Below are 23,853 nucleotides of genomic sequence, written 5' to 3' on the forward strand. Positions count from 1 at the left end.
ACGTCCAGTAACACTCCATGGTGCCCTATTTACGCCTCCACATTGTGGATATGCCTCCGTCAGTGCGTGTCGCCAGGCATTTCCTTTCGAACTATGTAATACATTACTGCAAACGCACGGCACTGAGGGGTTGGACACTAATGTCTTGCAAGATCTGTTCTAGTAACAAGGGCGTAGGAGGCTCTGTAGCAAAGGTTACCCTCACTTCAACTCAGGCTGCATTTCGATGGACGGCGCTCGATTGCATTATCCAGACTCCCTCCTGCCCCAGATAGGCCCTAGACAGATCCCCAGACAAACAATCGCTCATTTGCACTCTTCCCGTGTGGCGAATGAGGGGACTTCGGACTGAGGGTGTGCACGGCGGGACGGCATGTACCGCTCGACTCTTGTGCACTCTCAGTCTCACTTCTGCATTTCTGTCCAGTCCATTGCCTAGTTGCTCGAGATTGGTAGGCTGATGCCGGCAACGGCGTCACCGCATCTCCGACATTCCAACTCCCGGACCCCTCTTATCTCACCTAGTACCGCGATGTACGTTTGCACGCCCCCTCACCTCTCGAAATTCCCCACCTGCTGCTTGTTTGGCGGTGTGGGCGGGGGAGCGGTGGAGGAAGTGGTACACCGCGCCTTCCAACCCCCGATAGGCGGATGGGGAGAGGGGGGAAGGTACATCGGAGGGGTATATAAATCGTCCCTCTTGCTGCTTCTCTCCTTCTCTCCTTCTCTCTCAACCTTTCCTTTATTTCTTTGCGTGGCACCGGTGCAACGGGGGTAAAAGTTCTTACTCAAAAGTCTTTCGGGTTTACTCTTTTTCTTTCACGGGAAAGGCGCCGGTGTGGTTGGGGTTTCTTTTACTGGGGTTTGGGGAGTCTGGGAGTTTGGGAGTTTGGGAGTTTTCTATTTGGATTGGCAACGGACCCGAAATCAACTCTCCCCACGATCTCGCCCGCTTGCTAATCAACGGGGACACCGCCGTGGCGATGGCGCGGGAGTCCGGACGAGAGATGGACGTTGATATCGTCAGTTCTGGTACCGGCGACGCTACGGGGAGAGATGCTGGTATGTGCTTTTTGTGCTGTCTGCTGAAGAGTCTGGCGGCTTACTGATTTTGTCTACCAGCAGTGAGAAATGAGAGAGCGCCAGCCACCCCGATTGACTTGCCGGCGGAACAGTTGATCAAGAATCTGCGCATTCTGTTCCACAAGCACTTAGACGAATTCGACCGCTTGCTCGACAGAACAACGGGATTGTGCGAACCAGGCGAATCCTACTACGATTTCGAAGTAGGCGACTCGCTGCTCTTACTTAGAGAGCGGGTATGGAACTGCGGGTCGACCATTGACGATGATACGATTAAAAACGCCTCCAAGGCAGCGAAGAAACTTGTCGAGTGCTGGCAGGCAGGACTTAAGGTGAAAGAAATTCTTCCTGGTGTTTTCCAAGATGAGGATATCTTTGGAATATATAAGCTCTCGCTGGCGAAGTCACCAGTTCGACCTTTTAACGACGTTCAGAAAGAAGCAGTCCACTATCTCAAGCCAGAAGACCAAAGCACAGGAATTCACCGCCTCCAGCCTCCCGAAAAAAGCCAGGCATTAAGCCTGATCTCAGCTCTCCTCCAACACTGGAGCCCAGCGCCCAATGAAGACACCTACCTCGCCTTCGGCTACGCAGCCTGCAGCAACGACGTGGAAATAAGCCACTTGAATGGCCTGTATCACAAGCTCTTGATCCAATGCGTCGACAAGGTGGAAATGTTCCAGGCCCTCTGGATGGCCCTCAAATCTAACACCATGGTCTCCTTTTTCGAACAAAACGGATTTCATAGAACGGCGCTTGATTGCATCTCGGGGCCTGTCCGCTATTTCGTATTCCCGCCAAATAAACGGCCATCAGTGTTCCGCCATATCGCATTCATACGCGCCAGCGCCTTAACGGAACCTCCTCCTGTGCTGCGCCGCGACTATGGATATCAGCTTTGTAAGCAGAGGGAGGAGGTGGAGAAACTGAAGAAAATTTACGGGCATATCTTGAGAAATCGCGATCCATGTGCACTGCACAATTCATGTGTTGGGCGCCAACTTTGGCAGTTGGTTTTAGAGACAAAGGCGCCCGTTGATCTTCAGAAGGATAGGCGATTCTTCGTAAATATCGCGCCGCATCCTGAGCTGGGGTTTGAGTCGGGGCCCGACGGCTTGAAGGGGTATGAGGGCCAGCTTTTCAAGAAGAGGATGTGAGAGTCGGAGTGCTTCGACCTTCCGTACGATTAGGTGGGCGCCATAGCGCTTTGGAGGGGGAGGTCCGACTGGATTTTGAGTATTGACTCAGTGGCCGTGCCAAATGTGACGGATGTACGATATTTACTTCTTATTTTCTCTTTCTTTTGAGGGCGAGGTGGAGTCCGTCGGATTCATCTGGATATTGCAGGATTGCCCTCATGCCCAGATTCGATTCGGTTTTGGCATCTCGATCCGAACGGGAAAGGCGGACATGATGGCGCCGATGGGAGTTTGGAAGACAGTTCGGATTTTCCTTATTTTCAGTTTACCTTCATGATGATTTCCCTCTCAATCTGGTGTATTGAACGGAGATGATGACGATCAATGAATGGGGTGGTCAAGGAGAATGGTACACCATAACAACAGTGTAATAGAAACATTGAAACATCTCACTCCGTTCTCGCATTTGTGATTTGTGAAACACGTTTATCGATCGTTTTGATAGACTCGTGGAACTGTACTCACCGAAGAACGCCGAGTCAGTCACTCCGCCCTCCTGTCACCCCCCAACTACCATCTGCACGGTGGTCGTCGACGATGCAGGAAAGCGGCTCAAATCCTACCTTGCGCGGGGCTTTTTTTTTTTTTCTGTGTGAAGCCGGTACTCCTATCTGTCCGGGCCCTGGGGAAATTACAGGGAAATTACATTTTCGATCATGGATGAGGGAATGTCTCGCTAGCGCTGACGTCTCTTTTCTACATACCACATATCAGCAAGCCGGAAGAATGGCTTCATTACGGTGATAGGAATTTGGGTGGGAGAAGGTCGTTTGGGTGTATATGTACGTTGGGGTAAAAATGGGGTCTATTGGAATGAAACCAAGGATATAGCGAGGCAGTGTACGAGATGCGGACAGAGTGTATGCGAAGAGATGATGACTCGACTTCGCACCAGACCTGCTCCCGTGCCAAATCCTGAACTGCTCCTGCGCCAAATCTTTGAACTGCTCGAGGAAAATCCCAAGAGGATAACGTCCCGTCTAAGCCCTCACCGCCTTTCTAAGCCTGATAATTCGCCACGAAATTCGAGACGGAAAACTTGGCTGGGCCGCCCGTGAAAGCCTCGGTGCCTGTTTGATACACTACCACATATCAGCTTCACCCTTTAAATTCCCCTTCTCCTCTCCTTCCTACGCGGGACAACTTCATGCACGACAATAACAAAGCGGGGATCACTCACCGATAAGGTTCTGCGTACTGGCCGGGAATCCCTGATTGCTGACGAGATAATTGAAGAAGAGCTTGACGTCCGAGTTGAAGTTCGTGATGTCGTTGTTGCCGGCGCGCACGAAGCTGTACACCTTCATGGACCCGTTGTAGCCAAAGTACAAGTCGAAGGTGTATCCCGAGATGGTGACGGTGGCGATGGGGGAGCCGGACTGCGAGATGGGCCATACGCCGCCCAAGCGGCCGAGCCTGGGGAAATGTCAATGTCAACGGGCTGCTTCCTCCAAAATAGAAGAGACTCGGGGGGGAAGGAAAAAACGCACCAGATCATGAGTTCGTAATCCCCGCTGCTATTCACATGATTCGGATCCTGGGCAGTGAAGATGTCATACGCGACGTTCGCCCGGACCCCATTCGTCGTATTGTAACTCCAGTTCATCTGCGTCTGCATGCTCTTGACCCGCTCGACCGTGATGCCCTTCTGCAGCTGGCGGCCCGAATACACGTAGCTCTTGACGTTGTTGTCGGCGCCGCGCCAGGTCCACGTCGAGCTCCACCGGATGCCGCCGTTGCTGGTCGTGCCTTCAAAGTAGGTGCATTGCGAGCCCGACGAGGCGCTGTCCTTGCCCCACAGGTTGTTGAGGATCTCGTAGCCATTGACGGCATGGTAGGCGTATTGGCTGCAGAGGGTGACTTGTTGGCGGCGGGTGAGGGTTGAGGGGTTGGTGGTTGGGGTGCCGCGTTGTTGGATGGGGTCGGCGATGGCGTCGGAGTCTGGGGTTTTGTGAGAAAGGGGGTTTGTGAGAAAGATGGTTCAGGGAGGGTGGGAGTGGCTGGCTTACTGGGGGAAATAGGGGTTGCGAATGCGAAGGGGAGGAGGCAGACGCTTAAGGCTGTGAGGAACTTCATGGTGGAGTGATGGGGAGTAATGATATCGAAGAGGTATTATATGCTACCCAATACAGGCTGTGAAAGGGACTCGGTTGGGAGTTCATGGTTTCGGTTACTTGTTTATATACTGTCGTAGAGGCGACGTCCATGACGGAGAAATATCAAGTCTAGTTATTTGCTCTGGTGGAGTGCACTTTATACATATGAGGCTCTATCCGCTTGGAACCGATGGATTCCTCGTCCATGCTGCGCAAAGCAGGGCTCCGAGATCGAATATCTCCCTCTCCCTCCACCAAACCCTAGGAGACTACCCCGATTCCTGGTAGTGAATCCGCCGCCTTGGAACCAGTCATCTTCTCGTGGACGGAAAATTAATCAACATCATACAAAAAAGATGGCGACAGGCGGACCACTTGTATAAATGCAGACATGGAATGCAGCGAGGGTTTCTAGAAAACCTGGGGAAGACTGGGGATCGGGCGGTTGGGTGGTTTATATATTTGCCGTTTTCGCTATCCGAGTAGTCCAAGGTTGAGGGATAGTAGTATAGCCGGCCCGCACTAACCGAGATATTCGTTCCCATAACACTTGCGTTATATGCAAATGCACGTCACCTGAATGTTTTGTAGCAAGAGCGTAGATGAGAGGAGGGAGGAGGATAAGGCGACGGCCCTCAACCATGGGGCGAAACCAGTTGGTCCGGATCGGGGCCCTATGGGCGGGCTGGTTGACGAAGATACAGCTTGAAGCGATAATCAAGTGCGGAGGTGAGGCACGTCGACCCGGCTCCCCGCGTTTTCAAGATTGAGGCTCGCGGATGCTGTCATGTAGAAATTGTTGAATCGAGCTTGAATGAGCAGAGATGAGGATGAGATGAATTGATCTGAATCTCTCTGCAATGCAGGAGGCTATCTACATATAGACGGCTGCGTGGGACAAACACAAACAAGAAAACAGCTTGGCAAGGTTAGCAAGCTGTAAAAATCTGATTGTACACGGAATGGAAGCTGCCAGAGAAGGAAACCAACAGAAATTGCTCGCTACGGTCATGGTTGGTGAAAGAACCGCGAATGCGCAGAGTCGTTAAGATCATCCATGAGATGCGGGAGAAAATCACTGTGAAGAAGATCCAAAAGCAACAATATATTAGGCTTGCTAAAGGATTAAATGTCATTAAACTTTTGCTGTCCATAAAGTAGCCGGTGATATACAGAATACAATTCTGGAAACCTTCGAAGACGTCAAAGAGAAAGAATGGTCCGCTTCCAGCAGCGAAAATCAGTTCTAATTAACAAAGTCCAGTCCATTACAAATTCCCATATCCGGTCAGTATCTCCAGCTCTCAATCATACAATTTGATAGTAGCGGATACAGCTCAGGAATGACCTACCGTTTTATCTCCTAGGTGACTGGACTTGTGCAGGTAAAACCAGCGACCGATGTCTTTGTAGTAATTGTTATAGTGTCAGGCTTTGGATTAGTACAAGGGGCGTCAGAAACCGTGACTGGAGGCGGGGTAGTAGAGCAGGTCGTGGTGTGTGTTTCATAAATCGTCTTCGTGTACACGAGCTATGAAGGTCATCAATAAAGACGCATTCAATAAAGAAGACTGGATGCTGGGGCATACGTACCGAAGTAGTAATTGGATCGTAGGTGGTGACCACGGGGCATCTGCATTCAGTCTTGAAGACGAAGTATTTTGGACAATTGGGTCTGTCCCTGATGCATGTTCCGGCTCCCCAGCCAGTTTCGTCTCCAGAGGGGAGTTTGAACGAAGCATGCACACCGATATAGAGATTGAGATTGCACACTCTCCTTCATCCAGGACGGGAATAGTGCAAGTGGCCGATGTACCACCTCCAGAGATTTGGCAAGTGCCCTTGTCCAAGCTATATGGCCAGTGTCCTTGGACGCTCTCTGTGATTGGAGTAGTCTGGACGATGGCATGGAGGTCGGTGTACGATCCGCCGGACGGCAGGGTCGGGTAGGTGATGGTCAGCGTGCCACCGGAGATGGAGACGCACACTTGACCAAGCTTTGTGTCTTTGGCGCCATAGACGAAGTCAACGCATGATGAACCAGCCAGATCTCGAGTCTGGAGAGCATTGAAGGGTCCAGCGCCAAAGTCGAGATGAGGCGATGCCTGAGTGGAGGTGATGGCCAAGGCGGCTGTAACGAGCACAAAACGGAGGGATGAGAGAAACATTTCGATTTGAGGCAGAAGGTTTTGACTGATTTTATAAAGAGCAAGTGATGGGTGCGATTCGAGTTGACATGACGATCGTCAAGACGAGCACTCTAATATATTCATGAATGGCTTCAAAAGACGCTACATGCCGAATCTCTCATACGCAACACAACGGATTCCATTGAGTGTGAACGTTGAAGTCGCCGTCCAAATCCCATTCCAAGGTAGTACAACACCATCTGATATCAGGACATGGCGTCAATCGATCACGAAAACCATGCCCAGATCCGCCACATTGGCAACATACCATTTCTACCATTCCTTTATCAAAGGGCTGGTGCTTTCGACGACTCCGCTTGTGGTTGTGTTGTAGTTGAACTGTCGCGACGATCTACCGAGTATGATGCGTGAAATCGCCACTTCGGCTACTTCCTCCCAGCCACAGGATCATAGAACTACATCCCCGCACAGTACGCGGACTATACCGCTTGCGCAGGCCGTCCTAGCCTCACAATATGGAAAAGCTTAACTCTGGAGCCTCTCTTAACAAGTAATTGGTGGCAGCACCATTTTGCTCTATCTTTGTACATTTCAGCTGAGCGATCAAAGGTCCAGACTCAGGCATTATTGCAGGCGGACGATGCCGTTTCTTCGGGCCACGCTAGAATCGCAGCACGAGAATGCTAGACCGTCTTCTTCAGGCTTCAGATGCTCGATTGCATCGTTGTTCTCCCTTAAGAGGGAATACTCCAGAGCTGGGCGGGAAGTTTTACACTTAAGACCTAGAACTTCACTTAGGCTCACATGTTTGATAGATCAAAAGGAGTCTCTTAAATTTGCAATTAGTCACTTGAATTCATGGTTCAAACAATGAAACATTGCAGACGAGAGAGTCAGACGGAGCGCAGAAAGCCCAGCCTATTCCATCACCCCCTTGGGAAGAAGTCACTATGACCCCTTAAGTGTCCAACAACTAGCGATTTCAACCCTTCTGTTCCCGTAGCGTCGCAACCACCATGGAGGACCTACCAAAACAGGATGTTAGAGCGGAGTAGCTGGCAGGAAAGACTCCAACCTTACGTCACTGTAACTGCGTAGGCCTGACTGACCGTGTTGGTCTTGATTTCTGCCATCGCTCAGTATGCCAATGCGGTGCTAGTGCTCGTCGTTCTGATCACTGTACAGACGTATGATTTGTCGCTCTGGCCTTGGCCGTCTGAGTAGTTGTTGAAGTTGCATCAGTGGTGGCGGTGACGGCTGCATGTGATGACTACGGTATGGATGATAGTTTTAGAGCACCCCCGAGCTTCTCTGGGCCAGCAACTTGCCTTTGTCCGACTTCATCTCTCAAGACGTTTTCCCGTGAAATTCCATGTGCTTGTGCTGCGGAAACCCTACGAGCAGTGCCGGGTATTCATCTTACCTGGAGAAAGCTCAATTCGAACGGTACAAAAGGAGGGCGACGACATTCGAGCACTATCTCCTAGTGTCTAGTTAGACGGAGGCCTGTAAAGCGAAAAGTACACTCTCTGTACAGTATGATCAGTTTTGCTAGCAACATGGGAAAACCATGGCAGTAAGTATAGTTTCTGGGGAGGCCAATCACACACTTTTAGGCCAATCAAACCATGTGAAACGTTGACATCTGAACTACGTGCAAAAGGTGAACCTATCTGCAACGCAGAACAAAACTCTGTTTATGCGAAACAAACCATGCCACACCCATCAGTAGAAGTCTTCGATAATACATAAGAACCATCGACGAGTCCCCAGCAGCGTAATCTTCAATTAGACGAGTTTTACCTGTAACCAAGACAAACATTCCGTGCAAGAAATAGTGATTTTTGTCATCTAAATAATGAGTTGGATCCAGGACTAGCATAAGGAGTATGTGCTTCCTCGAATTCTATTTTATCTCTCGTATAAGGACCTAATAGTCCTACAAGGTTGCAAACTTGAAGACTACGGTCTTAGAATGCCGCCTTGGATGTCCGAGAAGGCGTGCATTCTAACTAGTAACCGCATCTGCAATTGAATCTGCAGGACGTACGTGGCTGCGACGGGCGGGCCAGGCTGGAACTCGCGTGGCTGGAAAGCTGGACCTTAACCCCTGGCAGCCGTAATTCCAATTCCGATCAATTGGATACCTATGTAGGCGATTGGGCGAGCCAGAACCTGGATTATTCCGTATCCGCTTCCAGCGACTTGGGTAGGCGAACGGCGTATACTCCGTGGAGGGCCTTCATTGTCATGATGGCAATACCGTCTTCTCAGTGCGGGTTCTCCCACTGGAAAACGATGCCGCGCTGAAGAATCCCCTTCGCTCTGCACGACAGCGCTAACCTTCGAAGTGCACAGCTGGTAGCCTTCAGAGGCCAGCTTACTATGTATTCCTCCTTCTCACCGTCAGCAACACCACCTGCACAAAGAAAAGAGCGTGGAATGTACGGACACCAAGTCTCCCACCGGACCAAAAGACTCGCCGTGGTAACCCTGTTACTGTTAATAACATGCTTGATCTGGTTGGCATCGCGTCGCGACGACGGCTACCGGTGGGAGGCCAGCTCGCAACGACCCGCAGCACCCTTCCTCAGCACCCAGCGCTTGAGCACCGACGACAAGAATGCAAAACGGGGCCCGCGCATCGCCATCGTGACATTCATCACGAGTCAAAAATCGTACATCCATCTCTCCTTGAGGAATAAAGCGCGTAAGTGTATCAGTAGCTAGCACCACCAGTACACTACCTACTCCTCACCATATCTACAATATACCATATATAGATTCGAGTTAACAGTCTCTACGCATGCGTACAATAGACTACGCCCGCGCCCACAACTACACCCTCATCGTCGACTACGAGTCCCACGCCAGCCGGGGCACGACGTGGAAAAAGTTCGACATGATCGAGGACGTCGTCCGCGCCGGCACGCACGACTGGGTCTGGTGGCTCGATTTCGACACGCTGATTACGAACACGACGATGGCGGTTGCGGATGTGATTGAGGAGGCGTTGGGGGATGCGACGGCGACGGGGATGGATCCGGGGGAGGTGGATTTCTTGGTGACGGATGATTGGTATGTTTGTTTTATATATCTATTGTTATTTGATAGATCTATATATCCACATGTATATAGAGATAGGGAGAAGAGGGACAGGAACCCCAGCCCCTTCAGTACTGTACCAGATGTACATGCTGCTAACGAAGTATAATAGCAACAACCTCAACGACGGCTCCTTCATCGCGCGCTCCTCCCCGCGCACCGTCGCCACCCTCGACGCCATCCGCGCCCTGCACGATCGCGAAAAGTCCAAAGGCAACGACCTCAACGACCAAGACGCCATGCGCGACTTCCTCCGCACCGACGACCCCCTCGTCAAGCACACGCTGCGCATCCCGCAGTGGAAGATTAATGCGTTCCCCGAGGAGATCAAGTGCTATGATGGGAGCGGCGTGGGGTGGGCGCGCGGAATGTTACTTGTGCATTTCGCTGGGGCTTGGGCCCATGTGGAAGGTGAGGATCCGACGGGTGAGTTGATGAGGAAGTATGAGAGGGAGATTATTTGGGGGGAGGTGCCGGAGGGGTGAGTGATGCTGGAGATTTTGCTGGTATTTAGATAGAGGTGGTATATGTTTATATCATGAATTATGACTTTCTTTACTCCATACCTCGGTGGATGTCGTCGCGTTATGAATTAACCACCGCCACTATATTCACAGAAAAAGAAGGACGATATTTGCCAAAAACGCCACACGCCATGCGCTCCCCAGTCGAAAGCACAGGAAAACGCTCCCATCACCAACTCCCCACCACAGCAATACCCACCACCCAGCCAACCAATACCCATACATCCCTTCCTCCCCATCGCCTACTCCCCTCTCCCCTAACCGTATTCAAATCCACCACAGCCCCGGGGAAATTGCACCGTAACTGCCTCCCGCCATCCCTATCCCTACTCCCATACTGCACCTTCTGCGCCGGGCCGACCGGACACGCAAACCCCAATTGCGCAGGACAGCTCCTCACGATATCGTAGCACAGATCCTCGCACGGCAGCAGCTCCTTGTACGGCCCCGGTTTGATGGCCTCGTCGATCAACGGATTGCGCGACTTGGCGTACGCAGCGCGCCGCGCATCTTTCGGATACTCCCTCTCACCGTCCTCCTTGTCATCCTCTTCCCACTCATCCCCCTTCCTCACATCGGATGCATTCGGGAACAAGCTGGGACCGGGCGCGGGATCGCCGTTGGGGAACCGCGCGTTCACGTTGCGGGGCATGAGCCAGGGGTCCGTGGCCGTCCAGTCTTCGCATCGCGGCATGAGCACGGAGCACATCCACTCCTTGTAGTCTCCTGCGCAGTCGGTGCAGGTGCGGGCGAGGCTGTACTGAGCGGTGGCGGTGGTGTCGCACGGGATTTGGGCGAGGCTGCGGGTGAAGTTTTGGTAGTAGGATTGGGCTTGCGAGTCGTAGAGGAGGGCAAGGGCGGTGGAGTTGCCTCGGAACTGGGGGGACGAGGGAACGGCGTAGGCGATTGTGGAGCAGAATGGGAGGTTGAAGATGACTTGGCAGCTGTCGTCTATATATGCGATCAGTAGGCGATCAGGTAAAGGGGAAAAGGGGGTCTTACCAGCCTTGGTCTTCCAAGTAAATTGCTTCCAGACCTTGCCTCCACGTCCCACGGTTAGGTTGTTGGAGAGGTCAAGACCGTCGGTGGATACATTGCCATCCATGACCAGGAATCCCACGTACGTCTCATTCTTCTGCAGACCCTGCACATGGAACTGGGCCTTTGGTAACACGCCCCCATACCGATCCGTCATGGCTCGGTCTACCTTGACGGTGCTGCTACTGTTCGCTTCAAAAGACTCCTTGATGCCGCAGAAGGAGCGCTCGAATCCTGTTGCGCCCCAAGATGCTTTGGGAAACATATACATGGAAAATGGGATGTCTGAGACCCGGAGCCATTTCTCGATAGCTTCGGTGTCGTCCTCCTTGGTGGTTATGTTGTGCGTGATGAACAGCGCAGATTCGCTGTCCGTGTCAATCATATAGAGGAACGGGTCTGTGCCGTTGTAGCTGTGGTAGAAGCGCTCCGTGCTAGCAGCGACCTCGTAGCCATAGCTACCCGTCCAGCCCTTGGTGAGGTTTGGGGCAAAGACGCCAATGTAAACATCGGAGTCGGTCTGGAGACTGAAGGTTGCAGCGCCGCCTTGGAGATCGATTGGATCAGTAGCCAGGCTCGAGTCCTTGTTAGGCCCGGGCTGCTGGTTGTCTGTGGAGGTGGAGATGTACATTCGGAGCTGCGGCGGCGGATCTATCATGATGGGTACGTCGGGAATGGGCTGTCGGCAAGTATTTATGGAGATGTACACTGTAGTCCCGGATTGTCTCTTATCCCTCGCAGCATCTGTCCCGGAAGTCGTATTGTCTGGATGTGCGGATTCGTCTGTAAAGTCATCCTCTCGAATGATACTTGCTCTCCGCCGCAGCTCTGATCTTCCCAAGACAAAGTGCTTCGTTACCCCTGGGTTTGACTCCATATTCTTCTTCTCGCCATCCTTTAGCTCTTCCACGCCCTCTGGCGCCCTCCCAATCAGACTAGGCTCAAAATATGCGAATTCGCCCACATATCTTCCCTTCTTTTCCTCATCGACTGCGATCCCAGCAACCCCTATATCCAAGGTCGGTGGCAGCACCTGGCTGCGCCGACCGGAGTCGACATGGGCGGCGGTAAACGATTGTTCGGCGGCGTGAACATAGGTCCCGGATGGGTAGGGTATCCAAGCGATAAGAAGTAGACACGCCGGAAGAACAGAGGTCCAGCGCCTCAATTGCAGAGGTGGACGTTTCGTGAGGGGCATCGAGGTCGGGTTAGAGGGGAGCGCCGCGGGACTGGCGCAGGCGCTTGCGCGCACGACTGCGCCAAAGATCAGGGCTGTCCCAAGTATGTGAGATAAATCATGGGCGATTGAAAGCGAGCGATATGTGGACGAACGTTGTGAGAGAGCTGTGGTGTGTTGTATCTAGGATTCGAGGTGTCCCATTGATGACGGGGGCTTGCCAAGCCATGAATGGAGAAAGGAGGGATATCCGAGACAGTGACGTTCAAGCAAACAGCGCTTGACCGACACCAGTTTACTTAATGAGTAGTATGCAAACCCATTATTGACATCACAAATGCAAAGCAGAAGGTAATAAGTCATGTTGTTTATTCGCGCAGGTGCCGGGAGCAGGCATCTCCTATAGTACAGCCTCCAGTTTTAACCCTCATGTTGATACACGTGGGTTCCTGTGTCGCGTAATACTCAAACCACCGGAACTCCAACAATAGCAGGCCCGTGACGCCGCCGCAATATGCAAGAACAGCAGCGTCGGGTATTTCCCAAGAAACAAGAGTCGAAAAAGGAAACAATCGAGATTCTGCCCTCCTAATGTCCTTCACCTGTTCCCGTTCCACATGCCATTTTCCATTATCCGTATCCGTTCTCATCAGAGGCCTTCTAAGCATCCGTTGGCAAAGCTTCGCTCACACTTCCGTCTCGAGGGATATAGACGACGCCGGCATTCTCGGCAGCGACTGCGGCATCTTCGGGCAACACGCCCTCGACCTGGATAGCATACAATCCAGGCACGTAACCCTCCAATCTCAGATATCTTGCGGCCCAGCTTTTGGAGGTATCGCTGACGGTGATCATGCCCTCAAAGACTTGCGAAGTGCATTCCTGGACGGCGTCTGGATTCCCGGCCAGCTCGAGGAAGGAATCGCAATTGGGGCAGCCTGAAGCCTTGAACTGGCCATCGGTGCGAATGATGCCGCAGACCATGCAGGCGCGTAGGTTGCGCAGGTTGGCCGGGGCGAGGTGCGAGGTGCCAGACATCTCCGGATCTTCGGGAGTGCTTGGATGGTTCTGGTCTTCGTGGAGGGTATCGACCACGCTGTTGTTTCCTCGGGCTTGGTGGACGGTGTGGTCAGGGGAGTTGGTGTTGGTATTGAAGGTAACGCTACCAATGTCGGTGGACTTGTCGCGCTTGCGGGAATGGGGAACTGCTTTGCGGACTCGGCGGCGATTCCCAACCTTGTGAGCAGCGGCGGGGACAGGCCGACGCGAATGCTGAGGACTGGCGGGCGGGGTCGGTTCGGGGAGGAGAGTGTTGTCCGAGGATTCAGAACGATCGTCGTAGAAGCCCAAGAGGCTTTTGAGGTCGGGATTCTTGCTGGCGGCCGGAAGCTGTGGTGGTAGTTCAGGTGAAGGAGCAGGAGAGGTGGGAGCAGGCGAGGTGTCGCTGGGAACCGTTGTCTCTTTATGACGGATGCTTGGCGCCTCTTTCTCGGGAGACAGGGTGTACCGATCGTACAACAAGCCTCTGCTCTTCTTCGCTTTGTAGGTGGTCCTGTCCTTGTTTGGGGTGTTGCCGCGCACGTAGGAGCCGTCGCTGTCGTCGACGAAGCTGTCGTCTCTGTTGCTCTCTTCCTCCTCGAGGTCGCTGTCGCTGCTCAGGTACTTTGACTTCTTGGGAATTGCACGTGCAACCCCTCGCTTCTTCGGCGACGGCGCCATCTCCTTGGGGCCGGGTGGGATGTGCGCGCGCGGGATGCCGACCGGGGAACGCGGGATGCCCAGATGGCGGCGACGGACGCTGACTGGCTGGGTCTAGATCCTTGGACCGTCGCGACAGCCTTCGGTCAATTTCTCTCTGCTCTTCTTCTCTTGCTGTGTTACTTTGCAACTTTTCGATCCTCTCCGGTTGTCTCGTCTCGCGTGTGGAAAGAAGAAAGAGAAAAAGTTGGGTTGAGGTTGTGTTTTTCTCCCTCTCCGTTTGTCCTTGATATTTTTTTTCTGGCCGCAACCCCCGCCACAGGCAGCTACGTTTCGCTGCTTCTCTCTGGCTGCGTCTGCCCTTTCACTCCGTCTTCCACCTCCCGCCACACACACCCCGACTCCCCGCAACACTTTCTACCATGGGCGACGACGCCCTCGCCCAGGCTACCGCCCTCAAGCTCAAGGGGAATGAGGCCTTCAAGGCCCAGGACTGGCCCGCCGCCGTCGACTTCTATACCCAGGCCATTGAGAAGTACGACAAGGACCCGGCCTTTTACACAAACCGCGCACAGGTGCTTATCCGTCGGCCTTCTTCCCCATGCTCTGGCTAACGGCGATTGCAGGCAAACATCAAATTAGAGGCATACGGCTTTGCTCTGCAGGATGCGAACAAGGCCATCGAGCTCGATCCCAACAATGTCAAGGTATGCTTCCTCCCTATCCCTCCCATGCTGGTCGCGTGCCCCGCTGATATTTATACTCATTCTTGTAGGCATACTACCGCCGCGCCTCTGCAAATACCGCAATCCTGAATCACAAAGATGCGCTCAGGGACTGGAAAATTGTCGTCAAGAAGGCGCCCTCTGATGCCCAGGCGAGGCTGCGCATGACCGAATGCGAAAAGATCGTCAAGCGCGATGCCTTCCTCAAAGCTATCGAGGTCGAAGACGCCCCCTCTGCCGCTGAGGGGCTGGACCTGGACTCCATGGTTGTCGATCCGTCATACGATGGTGTAAAGCTGGAGAAAGAGATGACCCAAGAGTTCATCGACGACATGATTGAGCGCTTCAAGAACGGCAAGAAGATCGCCCGGAAATACGTCTTCCAGATCATATTAGCCGTCATGGACATTGTCAAAAAGGAACCCACCATGGTCGAGACCTCCATCACCGAACCCTCGCACACCATCACCATATGCGGCGACACCCACGGCCAATTCTTCGACCTCCTCAACATCTTCAAGCTCGCGGGCCCGCCCTCGCCTACAAACTCGTACCTCTTCAACGGCGACTTCGTCGACCGCGGCTCCTGGTCCACCGAAGTTGCCCTCACCCTCTACGCCTACAAATGGCTGTACCCGACCTCCTTCTTCCTCAACCGCGGCAACCACGAAACAGACGACATGAACCGCATGTACGGCTTCGAGGGCGAATGCCGCGCAAAGTACACGGAGCGCGTCTTCAAGCTCTTCTCCGAATCCTTCTCCGCCCTACCCCTCGCCACCCTCGTCAACTCCAAATTCCTCGTCCTGCACGGCGGCCTCTTTTCTGATGACAATATCACCCTCGACGACATCCGCAAGCTGAACCGCTTCAAGCAACGCCAACCGGGCCAGTCGGGCCTCATGATGGAAATGCTCTGGACCGACCCGCAGACGGCGCCCGGTCGGGGTCCCTCGAAACGCGGCGTCGGCTTGCAGTTCGGACCGGACGTCACGAAGCGCTTCTGCGAGAGGAACGGTTTGGAGGCTATTATCCGCTCGCACGAGGTGCGCATGGAAGGTTACGAGGTGGAGCACGACGGGAAATGCATCACCGTCTTCTCGGCGCCGCACTATTGCGATAGCACGGGGAATAAAGGGGCATTCATCAAGATTGGAAAGGAGAACAAGATGGAGTTTACAAAGTTCAACGCGGTGCCGCATCCCGATGTCAAGCCCATGGCGTATGCGAGTAATGGGCTTGCCGGGTTGATTTAGAGGGATCTAGAAGGGTTATTTGGAGGAGATGGGCTTCTACTGGAATGATGGAGGGGTATGATCTGATGATTGATTTCAACAGGATGCATGGGAAGGTGTTCATGGCGTAACGCGAGAGAGATTCTTCTGCACTTGGGGGTGGGTGTTTGTATACTATATATCACGCTGTACTGAGGTGATCCATCTGACGCTTAAGGTACGACTTTGTAAGTGTACATACAGTACAGGTAGACGGGGGGACGGACAGATGAGAGAGAAGAGTTGAGATGTTGCATTTATGCATGAGATGATAGATTCAACGATCTATACATACCACGACGTTCTTCTCAACAAGAAACAGGAAGGAATAAGTGTTAGCAATCGTCCGCCGATCAGATTAATGGATGTATCTAGCATCTCCAACTCGTCCATTCACTCCTTGATGGATGACTATCTACCCTATCTATCTACAGCCCCACGCCATCAACCCACACACTTCTCACTCCTCCTCCCATCCCTCCCTTCTCCCCGGCCCCGACGTTCTCCCCAATCGCAACCCCAACAGTCGCACTCCGCACATCGGGGACCACGACCACGCTCTCCCCCGCACTCAACCAGTCCGTCTCTACATGCATCCTCTCCTCCTCATATCCTTGTCCTGCTGCGCCCGTCGTCCCTGCAGCAACAGCAGTTTCACCATCGCCCCTGCGTTCGGGGACAACAGGGCGAATATCAATGGTCGGCAGAAGAGCGACGCCCGCGTGGACGAGGGGAATCAGGATCAGAGGGATGGAGAGCTGCGATCCCTCCTTCTCCTTCTCCTCGGCCCCACCTTCCTGCTGTTCATCATCGACGGCCGTGCGAAGCGGGAGCGAGAAATGGCCCCTCCGCTGCCCGGCGACGAGCCACGTCTCCGGGTCCGCGAGCATCGTGTACACGAACTCTGCCTTCTTCTCCTTCTTGTCCTCTCCCTCCAGCACGTGTTGCTTTTGCCCGGCTCTCTTCTTCGCGGGATGCGTGGGAGCCCGCGCCCACAGCCGCGTGTGCTTGATCCTCAGCGTCGTGTGCAGCGGTTTGCCGGATATGGCTATGGGCATGTGCATCTGCGAAGTAGGCGGTGAAGAGGATGTTGGGAGGGAGAGGGAAAGGGAGGCGGTGAAGAGGATGTCTGGATGCGGGATGGAGACTGTGATGATGATGTGTCTTGGGGGATTCGGCGAGGGAGGTGCCGAAGGTAGATTTTGCGATCCTGGGTCGCAGGGGGAGGCGTTGGATGAAGGGAGAAGGATGGTTCTGTGTTTCTAGGATGGGGATTAGTGTTTGTTATCTCGGAGAGAAGGATGGGATGGACCCTCGAGAGAGAAGGGAATCGTACCTGACACCAGTCTTTTAACCAGTTGGACACTTCTTTCCTCACCGTTGGCGGCAGACCGTCCAAGCAATCTCCCCAGTTCATATCCTCAAAGGACCCAAGGTTCACTTTCTCTAGCAAGGCTATGCGTTCCATCTGGTGTGGAAGGACGCGCTGTTTCACGCGTTGTGCAAACGTTACAGCTAGTAGCCTCGACACGTTCGCGACCGGGCTGTCCTTCATGGCGGATGTGAATAGCGCGCACAGACGGTCGAGGACATCCTCGTCGAGACAGCGATATGTCACTGACAGAGCTAGACTCCCGGTATTGCTCGCCGACGCTTTCACCCCGGCTTTGGATTTTGCGCTCTTATCTTGCGGCTTCTTGACGATCCGATAGGTCACTGCTAACGGCTGTTTAGGAAACACCATTGCGCCAGCCCCGTCCACAGTATTCATCTTCGGCGCAATGACATCGTACTCCTCCGAGCCCTCGAGACCCACTTTGAGAATCTCCAAAGGGGTTTGATTTGCAGTCTTGATGTTGAATTTGGAGAACAGGGCCTCATTCTTGAAATGGTCGTGCACGTTTACGTCCAGCGGGAGCTCAATGGGTATCGTGAAGGAGGAATGGTACTGAAACTGGCCCCGGTCCGTAGTATAGTCAATCTCCAGCTTGATGGACAGTTCGGGCAACATGGTCTCCAGCTCGTACGGGATGCTGTACCTCGCCGTAGTGTCGCTGGACATGCTTGCGATGGTAAATACACCAGGCTTCTGACCCTTCTCCATAATCTCTATGTCCCCCTCCGTCACGGTTGTATTGGCCGTGCGTAACCGAAGCCCCGCTGATGCAGACTTCAGTCGAATCTCTGCTTTCTGAATGGCGTTCCAACCGCTAGAGCATTGAATCTCGATCGAGCGCGGTTGGTCCATGTGAATGAAATTCGATGAGCCAACTTTGGCACCTAGGGATTCGGGGCGGGGATAGCACAGGATCCGATTCTTCCTCGCGACCTTCAACGAAGTCGCGGAGACGGAGGTGATGATGCCCAGCGGCGTGGTTGCTTCTGCTTTGGAAAAGGGCTCGTGGGAAAAGAGTATTCTCTTCGCGCTGAGAAGGATCTTGTCGACAACGTAGGGACCCGTGGTATTGACCTGGATGTGTTAGCTTAGTCTGGCTGAGGAATAGGTATTTGAACTGACATTAGAATTGAGCCATACACGGCATATTCCCCTCTTCACTTCGATAGAACCCGTGCTGTCCAACCAGATATCTTTGGTCTGAGCTGGAGTTGTGCCGACTAAATGCACTTTGGCTCGATCAATTACGATTCCATCCTCGAGCACATGCCTGAAGGTGAGACGAAGCTGGAACCCATCCTTGTCTTCGTAATGCCGCACAAATGGCTCCACAGAGATATCCTCGAAGTAGTAGTTCATGGCCACTGTTTTGTCGTAGGGGAGTTGTTCCGAATACTCGATCAATTCAGCAAGGACACCTGCAGTCTCTAGCTTGTCGTCATCAAGCCAATTGTTAGGAAGTCCAGCCTCGTGGTCCTTTCCGGATTTGACCCTCCTCTTATGCGCAGCTGACTTGGTGAGCAAGTCCAGCAGAGTGCGGACATATTCATCTTTGCGGTTGAGTTTCTTGAGGCACTGTGCATACAGCCTTAACATCGTTGCTTCCACGAGGTTCCACCTGCTCTCAGCGAAGGAAGAGGCCATGCGCCCAAAATACATGGCAGCAGCAGCATAGTCGCCGACATCACTATTGTTGTTAGTTTGGAACTGGGAAGAGATGCATTGACTTACTATCGCAGCGCAGCTAAATCGCCAAGGACGCTTTCTGCAGCTTTTACTTGACCGGCCGCCATGTAATGCTTTACGATCGTGTCGCTTAAGGTCTATTCCCACATTAGCTCAGGGAAATCTTTACCAGCCAGTGGGAATACCTCATAGCACTGCCGAAAATGTTCTTCGGATGAAATGGCATCGACAAGAGCGGCCGCAGAGAGCCCAACGCTGGTGAAGGCGACACCACTTGGCTTAACTCTGGCACCATCCACTTCTTGGGGATCGCCTGCCTCGCTCAGGTCGACGTCACTGAGCTCCTCCTTCTCATTCTCTGGTGGCAATATGGCAGCCCACCCGACCATCCATCCCAATGACTTTCCAATATTCTCTAAAATGCGTCGTTGCACAATATACAATTGCGCCCTTGTGGCAGCCAGTTCCTGTGACCCTGTTCTGATTCCGCCTGCTGGAACTTCGTGCACTGGTGGAACTGGGCGATCACGGTGCTGTCCATTCTCATAGATGACATGTGCGCTTGGAGGGGTCTGAGCATATGGGGGATCTGCTGAAGACGAACGGCCAAAGTGTAGAGATGAAGAGCGAGTAGGATGGATCATTGTTTTCGGTTCCGCGAAACTCAGTTTCTGCTCCCTGCTGTGGTCTCCAAAAGGCTGCATCTTTCCTGAAGAACTTGTCGAGATGTCTTGTGAGAATCGTGAGATGGGTAACGAGGAAGTCGCAGTCTCTTCTATCAGTTGCTGTAATGCGGCATACGTCCACGAATGCACCAGATTATCAATCAGGTGCTGGGGGAACTCAGTGTCGTGTGCCTTTGCTCTTTGCCAAGTCAGCAAATGTCTTTTCAATGAGTCGGACACCTTACCCGTTGATCAGATCCTCTCGCAACAGCCGCCCAGCGAACGTGATGAAGTTCAGCGCACGTGAGCATAACTCCGCCAGAGCAAGGAGATCTTCAGAGTCTTCCTTCGAATTGGCGATCTTACTTCCCTGCGGGACGTCATTTTCAGATATTGAGCGGTGGATACTGGTAGGCCTAGGGTGCAGCTTTGCGGCCAGATCGGATCGCGCGGAGTGTGCATTTCCTAAGCGCAGCAACAATGACATCTGACGCGCGAAGATGTAGCACCGGAAGTCGAATATAGAGATCTTGTTCGAGAGAATTAGGTCTCGGTAGTTTTTCTTTCTCGAATCGATTGGCCGGGCGTCGTGGATATGGCCCATGGGCTCCTTGCGTCCGCCGTCATCCTTCTGCGACCGCTTGTAGATCTCTTGTGCTTTCTCGAACAATTCTTCCGTGTAAGCAAGTATCTCACCGCCTGGTCCTCCGCTTCCATCATTCGCTTGGTCACGGATGACAGAATCCAGTCCCACGCTGAGTTCATCGTACCCAAGAAGAGCATCCTCGACCAGACCTGCGCTCTCGAATCCTCTGGCTAGGCCTTCCTTGAGCATGAAGAAAGTACAGAAATTCCAGCCAGGCAGGACGCGCTGCGCTTCCTTTTCTCTGATATCCTCTTCATACTGGCGAACGCGAAGATCAAACGACAGTAGAATCAAAGACTTGAACTTGGCTATAACATCGGCCCAAGCTCGCTGCTCCTCCTGTGGACTCTCCGTGATCGGAGGAGTTGCCGTAGCAGTTGTTGTTGGAAGCATATGGGGAGGAACTGCATCTTTGCGCAAGCGGACTTGAGCGACTCTATCAGGGGCAGATTTGGAAGAGATGTTGAAATCAGCCCTTATCTTCTCGAGGATAGTTGTCGTACCCCGCGTCCAGCGCGAAGTAGCGCTCGATTTCTCTTTTTCTCCAGTGCTAGTAGTAGAAGAAGCTGAGCCACGAGGCTGACTCGCAGCAGGGGTGTCGGGTACTACCACATGGAGAATCATCCACTCGAAGGCGTCATGGTTCTCCTGGGTACTGGAGGAGGAGCTGCTCTGAGATGGAGGTGTGTGGGCCTTCACCCATTCTCTCAATTGTTTCCGAGCAGTGGCCTTGTATGTGTCTGAATCATCGCATCTAAGGAGATACACTTTCAAATAAGGTGTCTGTCTCAGTCCCGGGATCTGATGCCGTCTCTCTTTCGAAGGCGGTCTAAGGATTTCACCACTTGATGCGGAGCGATTGGCAGGAGCAGTTTGAGATCCATCTTGAGCAGTCAGTCCACTAGTCACACCAGCAATGTGCACAGAGTCCTGGCTTGGAACAAGGTCTACATGGAGCGAATCAATAGACCTTAAGGGGCGGGTCGGCGATTTCCAATGTAGATTCCGCAGCGGAAATCTTGATGCCAGCTGTTCTTGGACCAAGGGAAAGAGGCCAGAAGGGTCATGGTACTCCACTGGAAAAAGGGTTAGCTTAGTTCTGGTATGCGAAAGACGCTTCGACACACCCGTGACTTTCGAGCTCGATGAACCATCCATCACAGGGGGTTCAGAAGTCTTTGGTCTAGAGGCATTCTCTGTGGCTTCGGAGCCTGCCGCACCATTTCCAGCTCCGCTCATCAAACACGAGCGCGAAGATAAAGCAAACAAGAAGACAGATTTCCTTGCCTGTGCGACCTTGAACCGTGAATGCAATGTTGGATGTGAACTGAGATGCACGTGGTCCAAGTAGTCTGCCAAGATGTTCCCATAAGGCCTTCCTGTTTGAGGATTAGCGCGGAAAGTGCATCGTTTGCAGGCCTCAGCAGAAGGTAAGACAAGGTCTCTTACGAGTAGAGTGAGTAGATAGATGTTAAAGATGTTACTTGAGATGATTTGCTTATCGGATCTCTCATAGACGAAATCATAGGGCCTACCCACTTAAAGAGCTGGAGAGTCGAAAATATCCCAGAAACTAGGTAAACTAGCTATTTTCCACATTTGTCAGGCAAGCTTATAAACAAATTGACAGTACACTACTGCTGCGCATACGCAGTCATAATACTTCTGTTCTTGTCTATACCATGAGCAAGACGATCCGCTATGCGCAGCCCCGTTTGCTCGCAGGGCGCAGGATCCGCAAAACGTACACTACATATGTGAACAGTACCCATCCAAATCCTGAATCATGAGGTCCTTTTACAAGTACAAAGCGCAAGAGTGCACGCCCATATGCCTCCTATGTGCAATCATGGTCCTTCTTCTCTTTCCACGCGGTGCCGAACAAAAGATCAAAGGCCAACTTTTAGATGTCGTGTTGTTTTTGAACGTGAGGCATTACTAGGATCTTCGAGCCTACCCTTTCGAGGGCAAATGCTCCATTGACCACACGGTGGGGCCGTGTATGAGGGGCTCCATTTCTCTAGTTCTTGAGGGTAATCTTGTTGAGGAGGCTTCCACTGGGGCTGGAGGCCTTGTTTTCATCGAATATTTTCAACAAACTCTTCCACACCTGTCCCGGCTCTTGGCTGGCATCAACGCCCTTCCAGATGCCCGTCTTCCGGTAGTATTCGACAACAGGGGCGGTCTGAGTGTGGTAGGTCACCAACCGCTTCTTCAGAGAGTCAGCATTGTCGTCGGATCGCTGGATCAAGGGTTCGCCCGTGATATCATCCTTCATAGGCTCCTTGGGCGGATTGAAGATGCTGTGATAAGAGCGACCTGAAGCGGGGTGGATCAAACGGCCAGTAATACGTGAGACGAGCAGGGCATCGTCGATCTTGAGCTCAATGGCGTGCTGGAGAGGCTTGCGGCTTGCAGCCAACATCTCGTCGAGCTTCTCGGCCTGAGTAACGGTTCTGGGGAAACCGTCGAGGATGAAACTGGATATCATTAGCACTCTCCTACCAGGCTGCGAACCAGCGCCGCCTACCCGTTTCTGCACTCGGTGTTGTTATCCAACTCGCTTTTAATCATGTTCACCACGATCTCGTCGCTGACGAGGCCCCCGGCATCCATGATCTTCTTTGCTTCGCGTCCAAGAGGAGTCTTCTTCGCGACTTGAGCGCGCAGCATGTCGCCAGTGGCCTACGTTCGTCAGTACATGCGCGCACAGTCGAATTTCGCTGTTCAGCATTATGGGGCGGCCGGGTACGTACGAGATGGCAGACGCAGAACTTCTCCTTGATCTTGGGGGCCTGAGTTCCCTTGCCTGTAGCGCATGTCAGCAACTGCCTCTCAGGAAAGACTCAAGCAGCTTACCTGCACCAGGAGGGCCTATTAGAATCATGCGAACGCCCTCTGGTGTGGTCGGAGCAGGCGCGCCGGCATGACCTGGTGCCAGCTTGCCCTCGAGCTCTGCGATGCGACCTTCGAGCCGAGCAATGTGCTGCTTAAGGTCGTCTACGACCTGTTCCGCCAGAGGAGCCATTGTGCCGAGCTAGGAGTGGAGAAAGGAGATGGAGGATCTGATGGAGAGACGGTGGAGGTGAGGGAGGCTTCCCGAAGGCGCAATTGACTCTCCGGCGCGGTGCAGAGATGAGAGGCCAACTTGAAGTTGCGCAGGGAAACCATCAATCCATGCTCATGGTTCGGTTGGAAGGCCTTGGCATTACGGTGGCCGAGGTCGCAATCAGATGCCCCATCATCCCACTCCCGTACTCCGTGCTCTTCGCCCATTTCATAGTAATCCATGGATTTGCGCGAAGCAAGAGCGAGTGGCAGTGATGGGCCGACGGGAAAATAATCTGTCTGACAGCATAGAACACAGACTTCAAACACCTTCTTTTCAACA

General features: G+C 53.0%; 9 protein-coding genes across 9 annotated transcripts; 3 read left to right on the plus strand and 6 right to left on the minus strand.

The window, feature by feature from the left end:
* Nucleotides 1-983: 983 nt before the first annotated feature.
* On the plus strand, nt 984-2,616 carry EI97DRAFT_479077 (uncharacterized protein; the record flags this gene model as incomplete). Its single annotated transcript, XM_033801999.1, has 2 exons — nt 984-1,062; nt 1,123-2,616. The coding sequence occupies 2 exons, from the start codon at nt 984-986 to the stop codon at nt 2,238-2,240; spliced, it is 1,197 nt and encodes a 398-aa protein (XP_033651814.1). The 3' UTR covers nt 2,241-2,616.
* Nucleotides 2,617-3,281: 665 nt separating this feature from the next.
* Nucleotides 3,282-4,358, minus strand: EI97DRAFT_451831 (concanavalin A-like lectin/glucanase; the record flags this gene model as incomplete). Its single annotated transcript, XM_033800375.1, has 4 exons — nt 3,282-3,364; nt 3,463-3,698; nt 3,773-4,223; nt 4,292-4,358. 4 exons carry the CDS (start codon nt 4,356-4,358, stop codon nt 3,282-3,284), a joined length of 837 nt encoding a protein of 278 aa, XP_033651815.1.
* Nucleotides 4,359-5,741: 1,383 nt separating this feature from the next.
* EI97DRAFT_444282 (uncharacterized protein) lies at nt 5,742-6,546 on the minus strand (the record flags this gene model as incomplete). Its single annotated transcript, XM_033799891.1, has 3 exons — nt 5,742-5,909; nt 5,972-6,022; nt 6,127-6,546. The coding sequence occupies 3 exons, from the start codon at nt 6,544-6,546 to the stop codon at nt 5,742-5,744; spliced, it is 639 nt and encodes a 212-aa protein (XP_033651816.1).
* Nucleotides 6,547-8,772: 2,226 nt separating this feature from the next.
* EI97DRAFT_435366 (uncharacterized protein) lies at nt 8,773-10,187 on the plus strand. The gene is made up of 3 exons (XM_033798840.1): nt 8,773-9,238; nt 9,348-9,606; nt 9,746-10,187. The coding sequence occupies exons 1-3, from the start codon at nt 8,971-8,973 to the stop codon at nt 10,116-10,118; spliced, it is 900 nt and encodes a 299-aa protein (XP_033651817.1). The 5' UTR covers nt 8,773-8,970; the 3' UTR covers nt 10,119-10,187.
* EI97DRAFT_502896 (uncharacterized protein) lies at nt 10,139-12,581 on the minus strand. The gene is made up of 2 exons (XM_033802767.1): nt 11,160-12,581; nt 10,139-11,108 (listed from the first exon to the last, which is right to left on the minus strand). Exons 1-2 carry the CDS (start codon nt 12,391-12,393, stop codon nt 10,327-10,329), a joined length of 2,016 nt encoding a protein of 671 aa, XP_033651818.1. The 5' UTR covers nt 12,394-12,581; the 3' UTR covers nt 10,139-10,326.
* Nucleotides 12,582-13,032: 451 nt separating this feature from the next.
* EI97DRAFT_381902 (putative transcriptional elongation protein Spt4) lies at nt 13,033-13,410 on the minus strand (the record flags this gene model as incomplete). Its single annotated transcript, XM_033795824.1, has 1 exon — nt 13,033-13,410. One exon carries the CDS (start codon nt 13,408-13,410, stop codon nt 13,033-13,035), a length of 378 nt encoding a protein of 125 aa, XP_033651819.1.
* A 1,254-nt stretch (nt 13,411-14,664) lies between these two features.
* Nucleotides 14,665-16,439, plus strand: EI97DRAFT_132812 (Metallo-dependent phosphatase). The gene has a single exon (XM_033793134.1). The coding sequence runs from the start codon at nt 14,960-14,962 to the stop codon at nt 16,049-16,051; it is 1,092 nt and encodes a 363-aa protein (XP_033651820.1). The 5' UTR covers nt 14,665-14,959; the 3' UTR covers nt 16,052-16,439.
* Nucleotides 16,440-16,455: 16 nt separating this feature from the next.
* EI97DRAFT_495500 (TMEM1 family protein-like protein) lies at nt 16,456-21,785 on the minus strand. Its single transcript, XM_033802435.1, has 7 exons — nt 21,590-21,785; nt 20,062-21,538; nt 19,337-20,015; nt 19,197-19,288; nt 18,588-19,152; nt 17,406-18,539; nt 16,456-17,331 (listed from the first exon to the last, which is right to left on the minus strand). The coding sequence occupies exons 1-7, from the start codon at nt 21,699-21,701 to the stop codon at nt 16,498-16,500; spliced, it is 4,893 nt and encodes a 1,630-aa protein (XP_033651821.1). The 5' UTR covers nt 21,702-21,785; the 3' UTR covers nt 16,456-16,497.
* Nucleotides 21,786-21,988: 203 nt separating this feature from the next.
* EI97DRAFT_422826 (adenylate kinase 1) lies at nt 21,989-23,748 on the minus strand. Its single transcript, XM_033797099.1, has 4 exons — nt 23,322-23,748; nt 23,219-23,271; nt 22,993-23,147; nt 21,989-22,942 (listed from the first exon to the last, which is right to left on the minus strand). The coding sequence occupies exons 1-4, from the start codon at nt 23,488-23,490 to the stop codon at nt 22,483-22,485; spliced, it is 837 nt and encodes a 278-aa protein (XP_033651822.1). The 5' UTR covers nt 23,491-23,748; the 3' UTR covers nt 21,989-22,482.
* Nucleotides 23,749-23,853: the final 105 nt, after the last annotated feature.

Source organism: Westerdykella ornata (genome assembly GCF_010094085.1).
Source record: "Westerdykella ornata strain CBS 379.55 unplaced genomic scaffold EI97scaffold_21, whole genome shotgun sequence".
In the NCBI taxonomy this organism is placed as follows: domain Eukaryota; kingdom Fungi; phylum Ascomycota; class Dothideomycetes; order Pleosporales; family Sporormiaceae; genus Westerdykella; species Westerdykella ornata.

Excerpts from the sequence above, each read along its gene's own strand:
- EI97DRAFT_435366 (XM_033798840.1), top strand. The coding sequence starts at position 8,971 with ATGTACGGACACCAAGTCTCCCACCGGACCAAAAGACTCGCCGTGGTA. Across the intron at positions 9,239-9,347 it reads CTCCTTGAGGAATAAAGCGC|ACTACGCCCGCGCCCACAAC; the intron begins GTAAGTGTATCA and ends TGCGTACAATAG. Across the intron at positions 9,607-9,745 it reads TTCTTGGTGACGGATGATTG|CAACAACCTCAACGACGGCT; the intron begins GTATGTTTGTTT and ends GAAGTATAATAG.
- EI97DRAFT_502896 (XM_033802767.1), bottom strand. The coding sequence starts at position 12,393 with ATGCCCCTCACGAAACGTCCACCTCTGCAATTGAGGCGCTGGACCTCT. Across the intron at positions 11,109-11,159 it reads TACTTGGAAGACCAAGGCTG|ACGACAGCTGCCAAGTCATC; the intron begins GTAAGACCCCCT and ends TCGCATATATAG.
- EI97DRAFT_132812 (XM_033793134.1), top strand. The coding sequence starts at position 14,960 with ATGACCGAATGCGAAAAGATCGTCAAGCGCGATGCCTTCCTCAAAGCT.
- EI97DRAFT_495500 (XM_033802435.1), bottom strand. The coding sequence starts at position 21,701 with ATGAGCGGAGCTGGAAATGGTGCGGCAGGCTCCGAAGCCACAGAGAAT. Across the intron at positions 19,289-19,336 it reads ATTTTCGGCAGTGCTATGAG|ACCTTAAGCGACACGATCGT; the intron begins GTATTCCCACTG and ends ATGTGGGAATAG. Across the intron at positions 18,540-18,587 it reads GTGTATGGCTCAATTCTAAT|GTCAATACCACGGGTCCCTA; the intron begins GTCAGTTCAAAT and ends TAACACATCCAG.
- EI97DRAFT_422826 (XM_033797099.1), bottom strand. The coding sequence starts at position 23,490 with ATGGCTCCTCTGGCGGAACAGGTCGTAGACGACCTTAAGCAGCACATT. Across the intron at positions 23,272-23,321 it reads AATAGGCCCTCCTGGTGCAG|GCAAGGGAACTCAGGCCCCC; the intron begins GTAAGCTGCTTG and ends CATGCGCTACAG. Across the intron at positions 22,943-22,992 it reads AACACCGAGTGCAGAAACGG|TTTCATCCTCGACGGTTTCC; the intron begins GTAGGCGGCGCT and ends AATGATATCCAG.